Source organism: Chrysemys picta, chromosome 7 (genome assembly GCF_011386835.1).
Source record: "Chrysemys picta bellii isolate R12L10 chromosome 7, ASM1138683v2, whole genome shotgun sequence".
Taxonomy (NCBI): domain Eukaryota; kingdom Metazoa; phylum Chordata; order Testudines; family Emydidae; genus Chrysemys; species Chrysemys picta.
This window is the reverse complement of record NC_088797.1, coordinates 108290453-108302628: the sequence shown is the minus strand read 5'-3', so window position 1 is coordinate 108302628 and position 12176 is coordinate 108290453. Positions and strand designations below refer to the sequence as shown.

The 12176-nt window shown below is 43.9% G+C and overlaps 1 protein-coding gene across 3 annotated transcripts in view; it reads left to right on the top strand.

Annotated features, from left to right (window-relative positions):
- LHPP (phospholysine phosphohistidine inorganic pyrophosphate phosphatase) overlaps positions 1 to 12176 on the top strand; it is a 173589-nt gene that overhangs the window by 39732 nt on the left and 121681 nt on the right. For all 3 annotated transcript variants that reach the window (XM_005305872.4, XM_005305874.4, XM_042855358.2), the window contains one exon: positions 958 to 1050. In XM_005305872.4, the coding sequence (XP_005305929.2) occupies positions 958 to 1050 (93 nt within the window). The remainder of the gene's footprint in view (positions 1 to 957; positions 1051 to 12176) is intronic.

Here is a 12176-nt window from a genome sequence, read left to right as displayed (position 1 = left end):
GACCAAGTACTGATTTTTGTCCTCGATCTCTAAGTGGCCCCCTTAAGGATTGAACTCACAACCCTGGGTTTAGTAGGCCAATGCTCAAACCACTGAGCTATCCCTTCCCCACAGATATGTATGGCATAGTTATACCGACCTTAACTCCCTATGTAGACAGCGCTGCTCTCCCACCAATATAGCTATTGCCTCTCACTGAGATGGAATTATTAAGATGACAGGAGAGCTCTCTTCCGTTGGTTTAGAGCGTCTTCACCAGAAGTGCTACAGCGGCACAGCTGCACTGATGCAAGTTTGTAGAGTAGACCTGCCCTGAGGCTCAGAGGGGGATTAAAAATAAATTCAGAGCAACTACGGAGAAAGGAGCAAAGTGGGAGGGACGGGGAGCTTTCTAATGGAAAAATAAAGAGCATATGTGAATGCAGTGAACTCATTTTTGCCAACGTAGCTTTTGGGGAGGGTAGCCTGCCCATAATAAACAGTGCAGGCTTCCTGTTAGCTAGGAATGTCTTATTTATTACAACATGGGTATATAATTACAGCTAAATAAGGCTTTCAACCTTAAAAATGGGCTATATGATTCACAAAACCTCCATATCCTTAAAATTCACCCACAATTCCTGAACACAAGTTTGTCAGCAAAGCACATCATTGCTGTAAAAATGAATTTTTGTGACTCCAGTGTGAGCAAGATTAGAATTAGAAGACTACTTTCATGTTGGAAAATGTGCCCAATTCTTAATTCTAGACATTTCAAGAGGGTTTTTGCCCCTAACAGAGAACAATCAACACTCCTATTATCCGAATCCTCTGTTAGTTACCTTCATCTACTAATCCATATGTTATTGAAAGGAATCAGTCAGTAATCACATACTCTTTCATACAATCTACAGAGAATGTGAAGTTGAACAAATCCTTTTCTAATCTATACAATATTATTTCTGTCCTTTTTCTTAGTATGCTTGTGATGTTCAAGCCGAGGTGGTGGGAAAGCCGGCAAAAATGTTTTTCCAATCAGCCTTGGCAGAAATGGAAGTTGAGCCACAGCAGGTAAGATTTCTTATGCAACATTCACTAGATGTGCTGCGTAGTTATTGTCACCTGAATAAAATAAATTATTTGTGGGGCACCATTTGGCAATCTTTTCTCAGTCAAAACTTTCATTGAAACCAATGAAAGGATTGATGGTTTGTGGACTTCAGGATTGGGCCCACACTGGCAAATGAAAAGTGCTTTGTTCAGTGGCCATTTTAAAATGTTACATTATATTTACATTATACATATATTTATTCCCATGAAGTCTTAAAAAAGATCTGACAAAGAATCTTTAAAATAACCATGTAAAGAAAAAATTTCTGTCCCAACCCACAAATCTAATTAGACAGAAGAGTCTGACCTCATCTACTAGTGCAAATGTAGTATAAATACCTGAGTGCAGTGACCTGCTGTATTTCTTCTCCGCTGCATGTTCTTCTCAATCACTTAGTAGGGGCCAGCAGATCGAGGGACGTGATCGTTCCCCTTTATTCGACATTGGTGAGGCCTCATCTGGAATACTGTGTCCAGTTTTGGGCCCCACACTACAAGAAGGATGTGGAAAAATTGGAAAGAGTCCAGCGGAGGGCAACAAAAATGATTAGGGGTCTGGAGCACATGACTTATGAGGAGAGGCTGAGGGAACTGGGATTGTTTAGTCTCCAGAAGAGAAGAATGAGGGGGGATTTGATAGCAGCCTTCAACTACCTGAAGGGGGGTTCCAAAGAGGATGGAGCTCGGCTGTTCTCCGTGGTGGCAGACGACAGAACAAGGAGCAATGGTCTCAAGTTGCAGTGGGGGAGGTCCAGGTTGGATATCAGGAAAAACTACCTAGGGAGGTGGTGGAGTCTCCTTCCTTGGAGGTTTTTAAGGCCCGGCTTGACAAAGCCCTGGCTGGGATGATTTAGCTGGGAATTGGTCCTGCTTTGAGCAGGGGGTTGGACTAGATGACCTCTTGAGGTCCCTTCCAACTCTGATATTCTATGATTCTATGGTACTGTAATGCAGGAAATTCACTCCTGAAATATGCAACATCATTTTTCCATATTTTCTCCTCTTCCTCTTGTGATCCTTCGTGCCCTTCCATTACTTCCCTCTTCCTATCACTCTGTATCGTGTCCTGTACCATACACCTTTCCTCTCCTCTCCCTTTTCAATTGTTCTGTCCTTCCTTCCTTACCACCTTCCTCTAGTTCTGCCCTTTTACCACACTCTCTTTTTCTCCTCTCCACCATCTTGGAGTATTTCAGGAGGAAGGACTATTACTTAAGTTAAAGGAAACAACAACACAAAAAAGAACAAAAGTAGTCTCCACAAGAGACTTTCCTCAGTTTGTCCACATCTTTCCTAAAGTGTGATGCCTAGAATTAACATAAGAACGGCTATACCGGGTCAGACCAAGGTCCATCTAGCCCAGTATCCTGTCTTCTGACAGTGGCCAATGCTAGGTGTCCCAGAGGGAATGAACAGAACAGGTAATCATCAAGTGATCCATCCCATCACCCATCCATACACCTCAGAATAATATTAGCCTTTTTCGCAACTGCATCACACTGTTGACTCATATTCCATTTGTGATCCAGGGTTGTTTCTGAGGCTGTAGATGGCCAACATACCTCTGAACAGCATACTAACCCACAGAATCCTCCCTACCAGCACTACAAAAAAAAGGATTCTGCATGGACTCCTCCGGACAGTCGAAACAACAGACTGGATTTCTACATAGATTGCTTCCGTCGACGTGCAAAGGCTGAAATTGTGGAAAAGCAACATCACTTGCCACATAACCTCAGCCATGCTGAACACAACGCCATCTACAGCCTCAGAAACAACCCTGACATCATAATCAAAAAGGCTGACAAAGGAGGTGCTGTCGTCATCATGAATAAATTGGAATATGACCAGGAGGCTGCTAGACAGCTCTCTAACACCACATTCTACAGGCCATTATCCTCTGATCCCACTGAGGATTACCTAAAGAAACTACACCATCTGCTAAAAAAACTCCCTGACAAAGCACAGGAACAAATCCGTACAGACACATGCCTAGAACCCCGACCAGGGGTATTCTATTTGCTACCCAAGATCCATAAACCTGGATATCCTGGACGCCCCATCATCTCAGGCATTGGCACCCTAACATCAGGCTTGTCTGGTTATGTAGACTCTCTCCTCAGACCCTACGCTACCAGCACTCCCAGCTATCTTCGAGACACCACTGACTTCCTGAGGAAACTACAATCCATCGGTGATCTTCCAGAAAACACCATCCTGGCCACTATGGACGTAGAAGCCCTCTACACCAATATTCCACACAAAGATGGACTACAAGCTATTTGGAACAGTATCCCTGATAATGTCACAGCTAACCTGGTGGCTGAACTTTGTGATTTTGTTCTCACCCACAACTATTTCACATTTGGGGACAATATATACCTTCAAGTTAGCGGCACTGCTATGGGTACCCGCATGGCCCCACAATATGCCAACATTTTTATGGCTGACTTAGAACAACGCTTCCTTAGCTCTCGTCCCCTAACGCCCCTACTCTACTTGCGCTACATTGATGACATCTTCATCATCTGGACCCATGGAAAAGAAGCCCTTGAGGAATTTCACCATGATTTCAATAATTTCCATCCCACCATCAACCTCAGCCTAGATCAATCCACACAAGCGGTCCATTTCCTGGACACTACTGTGCTAATAAACGATGGTCACGTCAATACCACCCTATACCGGAAACCTACTGACCGCTACACTTACCTACATGCCTCCAGCTTCCATCCAGGACACACCACACGATCCATTGTCTACAGCCAAGCTCTAAGATATAACCGCATTTGCTCCAATCCCTCGGATAGAGACAAGCACCTACAAGATCTCTATCAAGCATTCTTAAAACTACAATACCCACCTGCTGAAGTGAAAAAACAGATTGACAGAGCCAGACGAGTACCCAGAAGTCACCTCCTACAAGACAGGCCCAACAAAGAAAATAACAGAACACCACTAGCTGTCACCTTCAGCCCCCAACTAAAACCTCTCCAGCGCATCATCAGAGATCTACAACCTATCCTGAAAGATGATCCTTTACTCTCACAGATCTTGGGAGACAGACCTGTCCTCGCTTACAGACAACCCCCCAACCTAAAGCAAATACTCACCAGCAACCACACATCACTGAACAAAACCACTAACCCAGGAACCTATCCTTGTAACAAACCCCGATGCCAACTCTGTCCACATATCTATTCAAGTGACATCATCATAGGACCTAATCACATCAGCCATACCATCAGGGGCTCGTTCACCTGCACATCTACCAATGTGATATATGCCATCATGTGCCAGCAATGCCCCTCTGCCATGTACATTGGCCAAACCGGACAGTCTCTACGCAAAAGAATTAATGGACACAAATCTGACATCAGGAATCAAAATACTCAAAAACCAGTGGGAGAACACTTTAACCTGTCTGGTCATTCAGTGACAGACCTGCGGGTGGCTATATTACAACAGAAAAACTTCAAAAACAGACTCCAACGAGAGACTGCTGAGCTAGAATTGATATGCAAACTAGACACAATCAACTCCGGTTTGAATAAGGACTGGGAATGGCTGAGCCATTACAAACATTGACTCTATCTCCCCTTGTAAGTATTCTCACACTTATTGTCAAACTGTCTGTACTGGGCTAGCTTGATTATCACTTCAAAAGTTTTTTTTCTCTTAATTAATTGGCCTCTCAGAGTTGGTAAGACAACTCCCACCTGTTTATGCTCTCTGTATGTGTGTATATATATCTCCTCAATATATGTTCCATTCTATATGCATCCGAAGAAGTGGGCTGTAGTCCACAAAAGCTTATGCTCTAATAAATTTGTTAGTCTCTAAGGTGCCACAAGTACTCCTGTTCTTCTTTTTAGGAAAAACTATTTCACTAGGAGGGTGATGAAGCACTGGAATGGGTTACCCGGGGAGGCGGTGGAATCTCCATCCTTAGAGGTTTTTAAGGGCCCAGCTTGACAAAGCCCTGGCTGGGATGATTTAGTTGGGGTTGGTCCTTCTTTGAGCAGGGGTTGGACTAGATGACCTCCTGAGGTCTTTTCCAACTCTAATCTTCTATGATTCAACTGGGAGGATGGACAAGAGTTCAGTTGGTGCCTGACCCCTTCACCTTTTGTAGTCACTGCTGATCTGCTCAGGGTTGCCTGACAGGATCATTAGTGTCCGTGTGGCTGAGGAGCATAGGGTAGTGATCAGAGAGCCTTGGCAGCCTTTCCATAACGTCTCTGACATGGGCCCCAGGGCAGGCAACACATCTCCCTGGTCTCATGTCAGGTCAGCAGATGAATGCCTCCATGCCCCTCAGAAGAGAGTCACCGACCACCAGCACCCTATGCCGCCTCCTCTTGGGTGCAGTGGCCGTGAGCCTTCCACCTGTGGGGGAGGTAGCTCCTCCTAAGTCCCTGGGGTCTGCTCCTCAACTTCCTGTTGCCAGTACAGCATACTGGTTCGTCACCACAATAGACAGTGGATAGTCTCCTCCCTTTAAAACAGCCATTCCTCCTTTCTTCTCTCGTGCCGTTGTAGTCCTCTGTAGACAGGTAACATCCTCTGTCCCAGATGTTTACACATGCATCCTGTTGATGAGGTCCTCATGCTCCTGGATGCTACGCAGATGAAGCATCTCCTCCTGCAGCTCTCTTACCCGCTTCCTAAGGGAGACACCTCTCATATCAGGTGATTCCCTCTGCCTGGGTTTCATCAGTAGGGACATGCAGGCCACATTCCCAGCAAGTCAAGACCAGGGCCTGGGTAGACACCTCCACGGTGTGTGTGTCTATATAGAATTTTTTATATATTCAATATATATATGTATGTGTTTTTATATATAAAAAGTGTGTGTGTGCATATTAAATAACTGAAATAAATTATATTCTAGGCAGAGCTGGTAGTGCCACCTATAGTTGCTTGACCGTTTTCACTGCAGAAAAGTAGTATGTATGCAGAAAAATAGATTGTACCATAATGCATACGCACAAGGGGGCCAAATCAAACTTGTTTGGGTAGTATTTATTCTGGCATTTCCTAACTTGACTTTGCAAGTATAAGAGTGTATGTGTGTGTGTACACGTATAAAAATACACTGTTCTTACAATACAATTGGTTCCTCAATGATCTGTTATGTTATATTTTTCTCTGTCTCCTAAATGTGCTGTAGGTCTATACCTATGACAGCAAAATAAGGAGCAGTTTAATTGCTTCTACCATTATAAAATACTCAGTAATAATTTAATCCATTTCTGAAATCCATTTAAATGTCAAATCAGCAGTACCACACAATCCTTAAATCATTTTAGATGAATTGTGTTTTATAAAACATATTACAATTTTCTATTACCTTTTTTTTAAAGAAAAAAATCTTTTTTTTTTTTTTTTTTTAATAATGCTATCTCACTGCAGTAATAGTAGACTGTGGCAAAGTTTAAAATTCTCAGGCTGCTTTAATCAATAATCACCAGTCATTTCCCTTGATGACTGCTTCTTACTGAGACCCTGACTTTGCCTTCTACTGCTGAGATATTTTCAACTTGCACTTGGAGTAGAAGGAACTCCCTAAAGTCCAGTTTTCATTGTAATCTTTCCTCAGTGGCGTAGAAATAACAGATTGATGGTATTACTTTAGTAGATTGAAAATTTAAATCTCTAAGAGGTAGCCAGAGCCTTCTTATGATTCAGTAGTATGACCAAGAATAACACATCTTAAGGGTTATTGAAATACGTAATTCAAATGTTTTAAGGCTGATGAAACTATGGATGATTTTGACAGCTTTACAGTAAAACCTAAGTAATGTTAAGGTTCTAGAAGTATTATATAATCACAAAAAGTTCTGTCTGTAGCAAATTTTCTTTTTGTAATGGGAATTATGCAGGGCCGGCTCCAGGCACCAGCTGACCAAGCACGTGCTTGGGGCGGCACCTTGGGGCAGGGCGGCGCTTGATTTTAAAAAAATTTTTTTTTTTTTGGATTCAGCGGCGCGGCGCTTGGAGGGGATGCGGGGGCTTCGGGCGGCATGGTGCTTGGGGGGGCGGGGCTTCGGGCGGCGTGGTGCTCGGAGGGGGGGTGGGGTTTGGGGCGGTGCTTCAGGCGGCGTGGTGCTCGGGGGGGGCAGGGCTTCAGGAGGCATGGTGCTTGGAGGGGGGGGCGGGGGCTTCGGGTGGCATGGTGGTTGGGGGGCGGGGGCTGGCGTCGTGCAGCATTCGGAGGAGGGCGGGGGTTTCGGGCGGCACGGCTCTTGGAGGGGGCGGGGCTTCAAGCAGCACGGCGCTGGGGGGCGGGGCTTTGGGTGGCATGGTGCTGGGGGGGGCGGGGATTTCGGCGGCACTCGCGGGGGGGGGGGAGGAGGGTACGGCAGGGCGGCGCTCTTCTTTTTTGCCTGAGGCGGCAAAAAAGTTAGAGCTGGCCCTGGAATTATGGCATGTCATACTAGAGTACATAAACTACAGGTAGTTAACAAATTCCTGATTCTGTTACCTGCAAACCCGGGAATTGGGTCACTCCAGGAGTGGTAGAAGGTGTCTACTTCTGTATTTGTACTTTCTGTATTCATTTGGGGTGGGCTCGCCCCTCTGGGGGTTGGGAGAGATTTGTAATGGCACAAATAGGAGTTAGGCGCTCAACTTCCATTGAAAGTTCAATTCAAATATAACTGCCCGTTGGGCGTTTGGAAAACTGCCCCAATGTCTCAGTGTATTTATCTCTATCTTATCTACCTTATTGTACAATATCTTCCAGGTCAGAATTCACATTTGATGCCCTTTGCATGTTTGGTTGCTCAGCAAGTAGGTCCCAGATAAACACATTATTTTAAAATGAATTGGAATCTCAAAGCCTAGATGATTATCAGGCTGAGGGGAAAGAGGAGAAAAGTAAATACAAGAAGTTTCTCTTATAAAGGATTTTAATACATTAGTTAAGATTTTGCATATAGACTTCTATTGCTGTGTATCCCAGTCATATTTAACATGATTATGGCTATTAAGCCTGTAGAAAAAAATCTGCTTCTGCAAAAATACTTTTTATTCTTGGAGGTTACACTGTATTAAAATTCTATTGAAGTTGGCATAGATATTTCAGTGGCATCTTATCCATTTACTTTCTCCATGCACTTCACTTCACTTCAAAGTACAGCATGTGAGCTTGGCTTAAGTGTATAAAAACACAAAGCTATTATTTTGTTTAGCATAGATGTTTTGGCTGTGTCATTCATCTTCTTAATCTATAATTTCTTCTCATTCAAAATTTGTGTGTGTGTGTGTTTAGTGCCAGGTTGGCAATCCTGGCTAAACTCCACTATTCACAGACCAGGTACAGCAAGAGAAAGTTTCCACATTCTGCCCTACCAGTGCTCCATAAGCCTTACTAGCATGGACTACTTTTGGGGGTGAGAAGATGGTTCAGTCCACATGTGTTCAGACTGCCAATAAGATTGCCAGTTGTAGTGGTGATATCTGTGATATGGCCATATGTCCACTAGGGATTACTTTGTGGCTGCCAGATGTCATTGAGCACTGTTTTCTCATCACTACTGATTGAGATTGGATTTGAACCAGCATCCTAGAGGTAAAGGGCTATTTTAAAAATATATAATGACCAATCTCCCTGAGCCATGCATCACCCCCTTAAAGTGTAATTTTTAGAAAATATGCATTCTTTCACCAAATATATATGAACCCTCTTTCATTGCTTGCATTTTATAGGATGTAGAAAATATATATTACAACTCCTTCCAATTTTTGATGTATCAGGTTAATACGGTCATGGTTTTCTGACAGGCTTAGTACATTTTGTCTTTTTTGGTAAACTTTTAGTTTAATTTTAAAAAGAAATAACTTCCACATGCTCACTGAACAGACTAATCACCTGTGTTCCCTCTCTAAAATGTGATCATAAATGGGGATCTTTTAATTCTTGCTTTCAGTGGGTGTATGACCTTTCAGTTCGTTCTCTCTCTCTCGCTCCATATTGCAGTCAGAGAGGAAGTTAAACCTAGGTTTGACAGGTAGAATTTTTTTATTTCCCTTGACAGTGCACCTCTTGACCTCTATCTTCTTGCCAATGATTTTTTAAAATCCTAAATGATTTGGGAATAATTGCTCCTCCTTTAGTGATTATTGCCCTTCACCGATAGTAAATCTATGAAATCCCCCGAGGTTGGAGTACATTTTTGTATGCGTATGCCACAAGCTGGCCTGGATAGGCATCAGTGCTCATGTGCAGCTGCACTTTCTGAGCTGACTGTCTTCTTGCATGAAAACTTGCCTATGTAGAATATAATACACCACTGGTGAGCAACCTTCTCAGCTACTCACAAGTGCTCAGATCCCTCAGAAACCCCCTTGGGACTGCCAGCTGATGTGCTGAGACTACCTCTGAGCCCATTTTCCCAGGCAGCTTCGGACTTCAGTGCCCTGCATGGTTTGAGCCAGAGATGCTAGCCTGCTACAAACACAGACCCAGGTCTGAACAACGTCCCCCAAAAGTTGCAGGCTTAACTGAAAACAGCTTAAGAAGTGTTCCTGTCTCCAATACTCAGATGCCCAGCTCCCAATGGGGTCCAAACACCAAATAAATCCATTTGACCCTGTATGAAGCTTATGCAGGATAAACTCACAAATTGTTCACACTCTATAACAGTGATAGAGAGATATGCACAGCTATTTGCCTCCCCGCTCCCCTCCCCCCGGTATTGATTGCAATGTAGAAGTTCAGGCTTGGGCGGGAATCCAGGCCCTAGGTCAAGGACCCTGTGAGGTGGGAGGGCCCCAGGGCTAGGGCTGCAGTGCAACTCTGAATGTCTATACTGCAATTAAACAGTCCCTTAGCCCGAGTCAGCCGGCATGAGCCAGCCACGGATGTCTAATTGCAGTGTAGACATGCCCTTACAGTCCCCCAAACCAAGGCCACATATGCCCCTGCTCTTGTTGAAGGCAGCTCTGCACTGAATCTGAGGATGGTCATGCCGGCAATAGAGTCCTGCTGCCATGTAGGAGACAAGAAACTCATACATATTATCTCCCTGCAGCTTCCACTGACTCTCCATGGATTCTACCCACTTTCTCTTTCCCATTCAGGGGTCAGGGAGGCACCAATAGCCATGGAGAGCTGCCTGAAGGGAGGGAGAGAAGTTTGTTGATGAGGGGGCTAATTTAGAAGCTACTGAAGCCGATGCTTGTGGGTGAGAGATGACTGGCGGGAAAGCAAGAGGCTCTACTGCCTCCTTTCCCAATGCCGTGGAACTGTGTGTGTGTGAGGGTTAATGGCCCCATTGTCAGCTGATAGCATTGTGGAGCTCCGGTGCTAGATCAGGAAGAAGGTGGCTATTTGGCTGCCTTGCTATTTCCCCAGCTGGCACTTCAGGGAGGAATCCCCCTTTGCTTCACATTGAAATATCAAGGGAGGCGCTGCCTCCTTCCTCACTCCAGTCCCCAGTGCTCCCTGATGTTGAGAAAGTGGAGAGGCTGCAGAAAATAGCCACAAAAATGGTGTGAGGGCTGGACAAAATGCCCGTACAGTGAGAGACTTAAAAAGCTTGATCTGTTTAGCTTATCAAAAAGCTGATTGAGAGGTGCCTTAATCACAGTATACAAGTATCTTCATGGGCAGAAAACACCGGGTACTAGAGGGCTCACCTAGCCAAGAAAGGCATCACAAGAGCCAATCACTGGAAGCTGAAGCCAGACAAATTCAAATTAGAAATCAGGCACAAACTTTTAACTGTCACTTGTAGTGAAAGTGATTAAACCATTGGAACAAACTACCAAGGGAAAGGGTGGATTCTTCATCTCTTAAAACTGGTTGTCTTTCTAGAAGACATGCTTTAGTCAAACATAAGTTACTGGGCTCAATGCAGGAGTAAGTTGGTGAAACTTAATGGTGTGGGGTGTACATATAAGAGATTAGGTTAGTTGATCTGGTGGCCCCATCTGGCCTTAATCTCTTTGAAACAATGGAGCAGACACGGAATAGCACCATGAATGCTAGAAATTGAAAATTTTAATAGATATAAAGTATGGATGGAGGGCCAGATCATGTCATCCCTTCTGTCCTTAAATTCTGTGAATCTATGGAAATGGTTCATTCCCTCCCCAGCATCAGACCCAACGCACTATGGCAACCAAATTTTCTGTAACTTCAGTTTGAGAGTCTTCATTTGTGCTCTATATAAACAGCAGCAGGGAGGGCTGTGATAACAGCGTGACTGTATAGTGAAGAGGCTCTTAAATTTGGCCCTCATTATGGGTACACTTGATGCCCATGCTGCTATGTGGCTGCATTGTATATTAAAAAGATGTGTTTCAAGGAACAGGCTAGGAAAGAAGAGGTTTTAATATTAGCTAGACGTGGTAACTGGAATGATGCCTAAAATAGAAAGATTCTGTATATTATTTTCATAAAGCTGTTGCGCACCACACACACAAACTCACAAAAACAAGTCAGAATTCCCCCTAGAATATGGTTACTAGAGAAGCCAATCCCCATTTGTGGTGTACGTGACTCATTCCCATGACCTCTCTCACAAGGGCCTATTTATCAGCCCAAGTCAGATGGAAAAATGCTAGGCTGGCTTTCTATGCATGCTCAGTGGAGTCCCCTTGATGCTATTCTTGGCAACACCATTGCCATCTAAGGCAATTCTGGTCCAGTTATAAATGTGCCTTTTAACCTACAAAGGCCCGTATGTGGAACACAGACCTGTAATGAGGGACACAAGAAAAAATGTAGGGCAGAGCGTTTAAAATGTGAGACCAGTTTATATAGTATAAAAATAAATACTGTGTGTAACCCCAGTGTAACAAGTCTATATTTCTATTGTGCCAATGTTAGAATAATTGAGATAGCAAGTTTATGTGGAAGAGAAGTACATTTAGGCAAAAAAAATGAGTACTCTTCCTAACAATGAGGTGGTGCGGTATAATTATTGTGGAAGCCTGGTAGCACTTTAGGTAAGGTTGCAAGTTAAGCAGCTAATGTAGCAAACTTACAGCTAAGATAGCTTGGTCATGTAACTAGTTAATACATTTTCAAACACAACTGGCTCTGTCTAAAGTAGGTGCACAGTCACGTTTGAAAA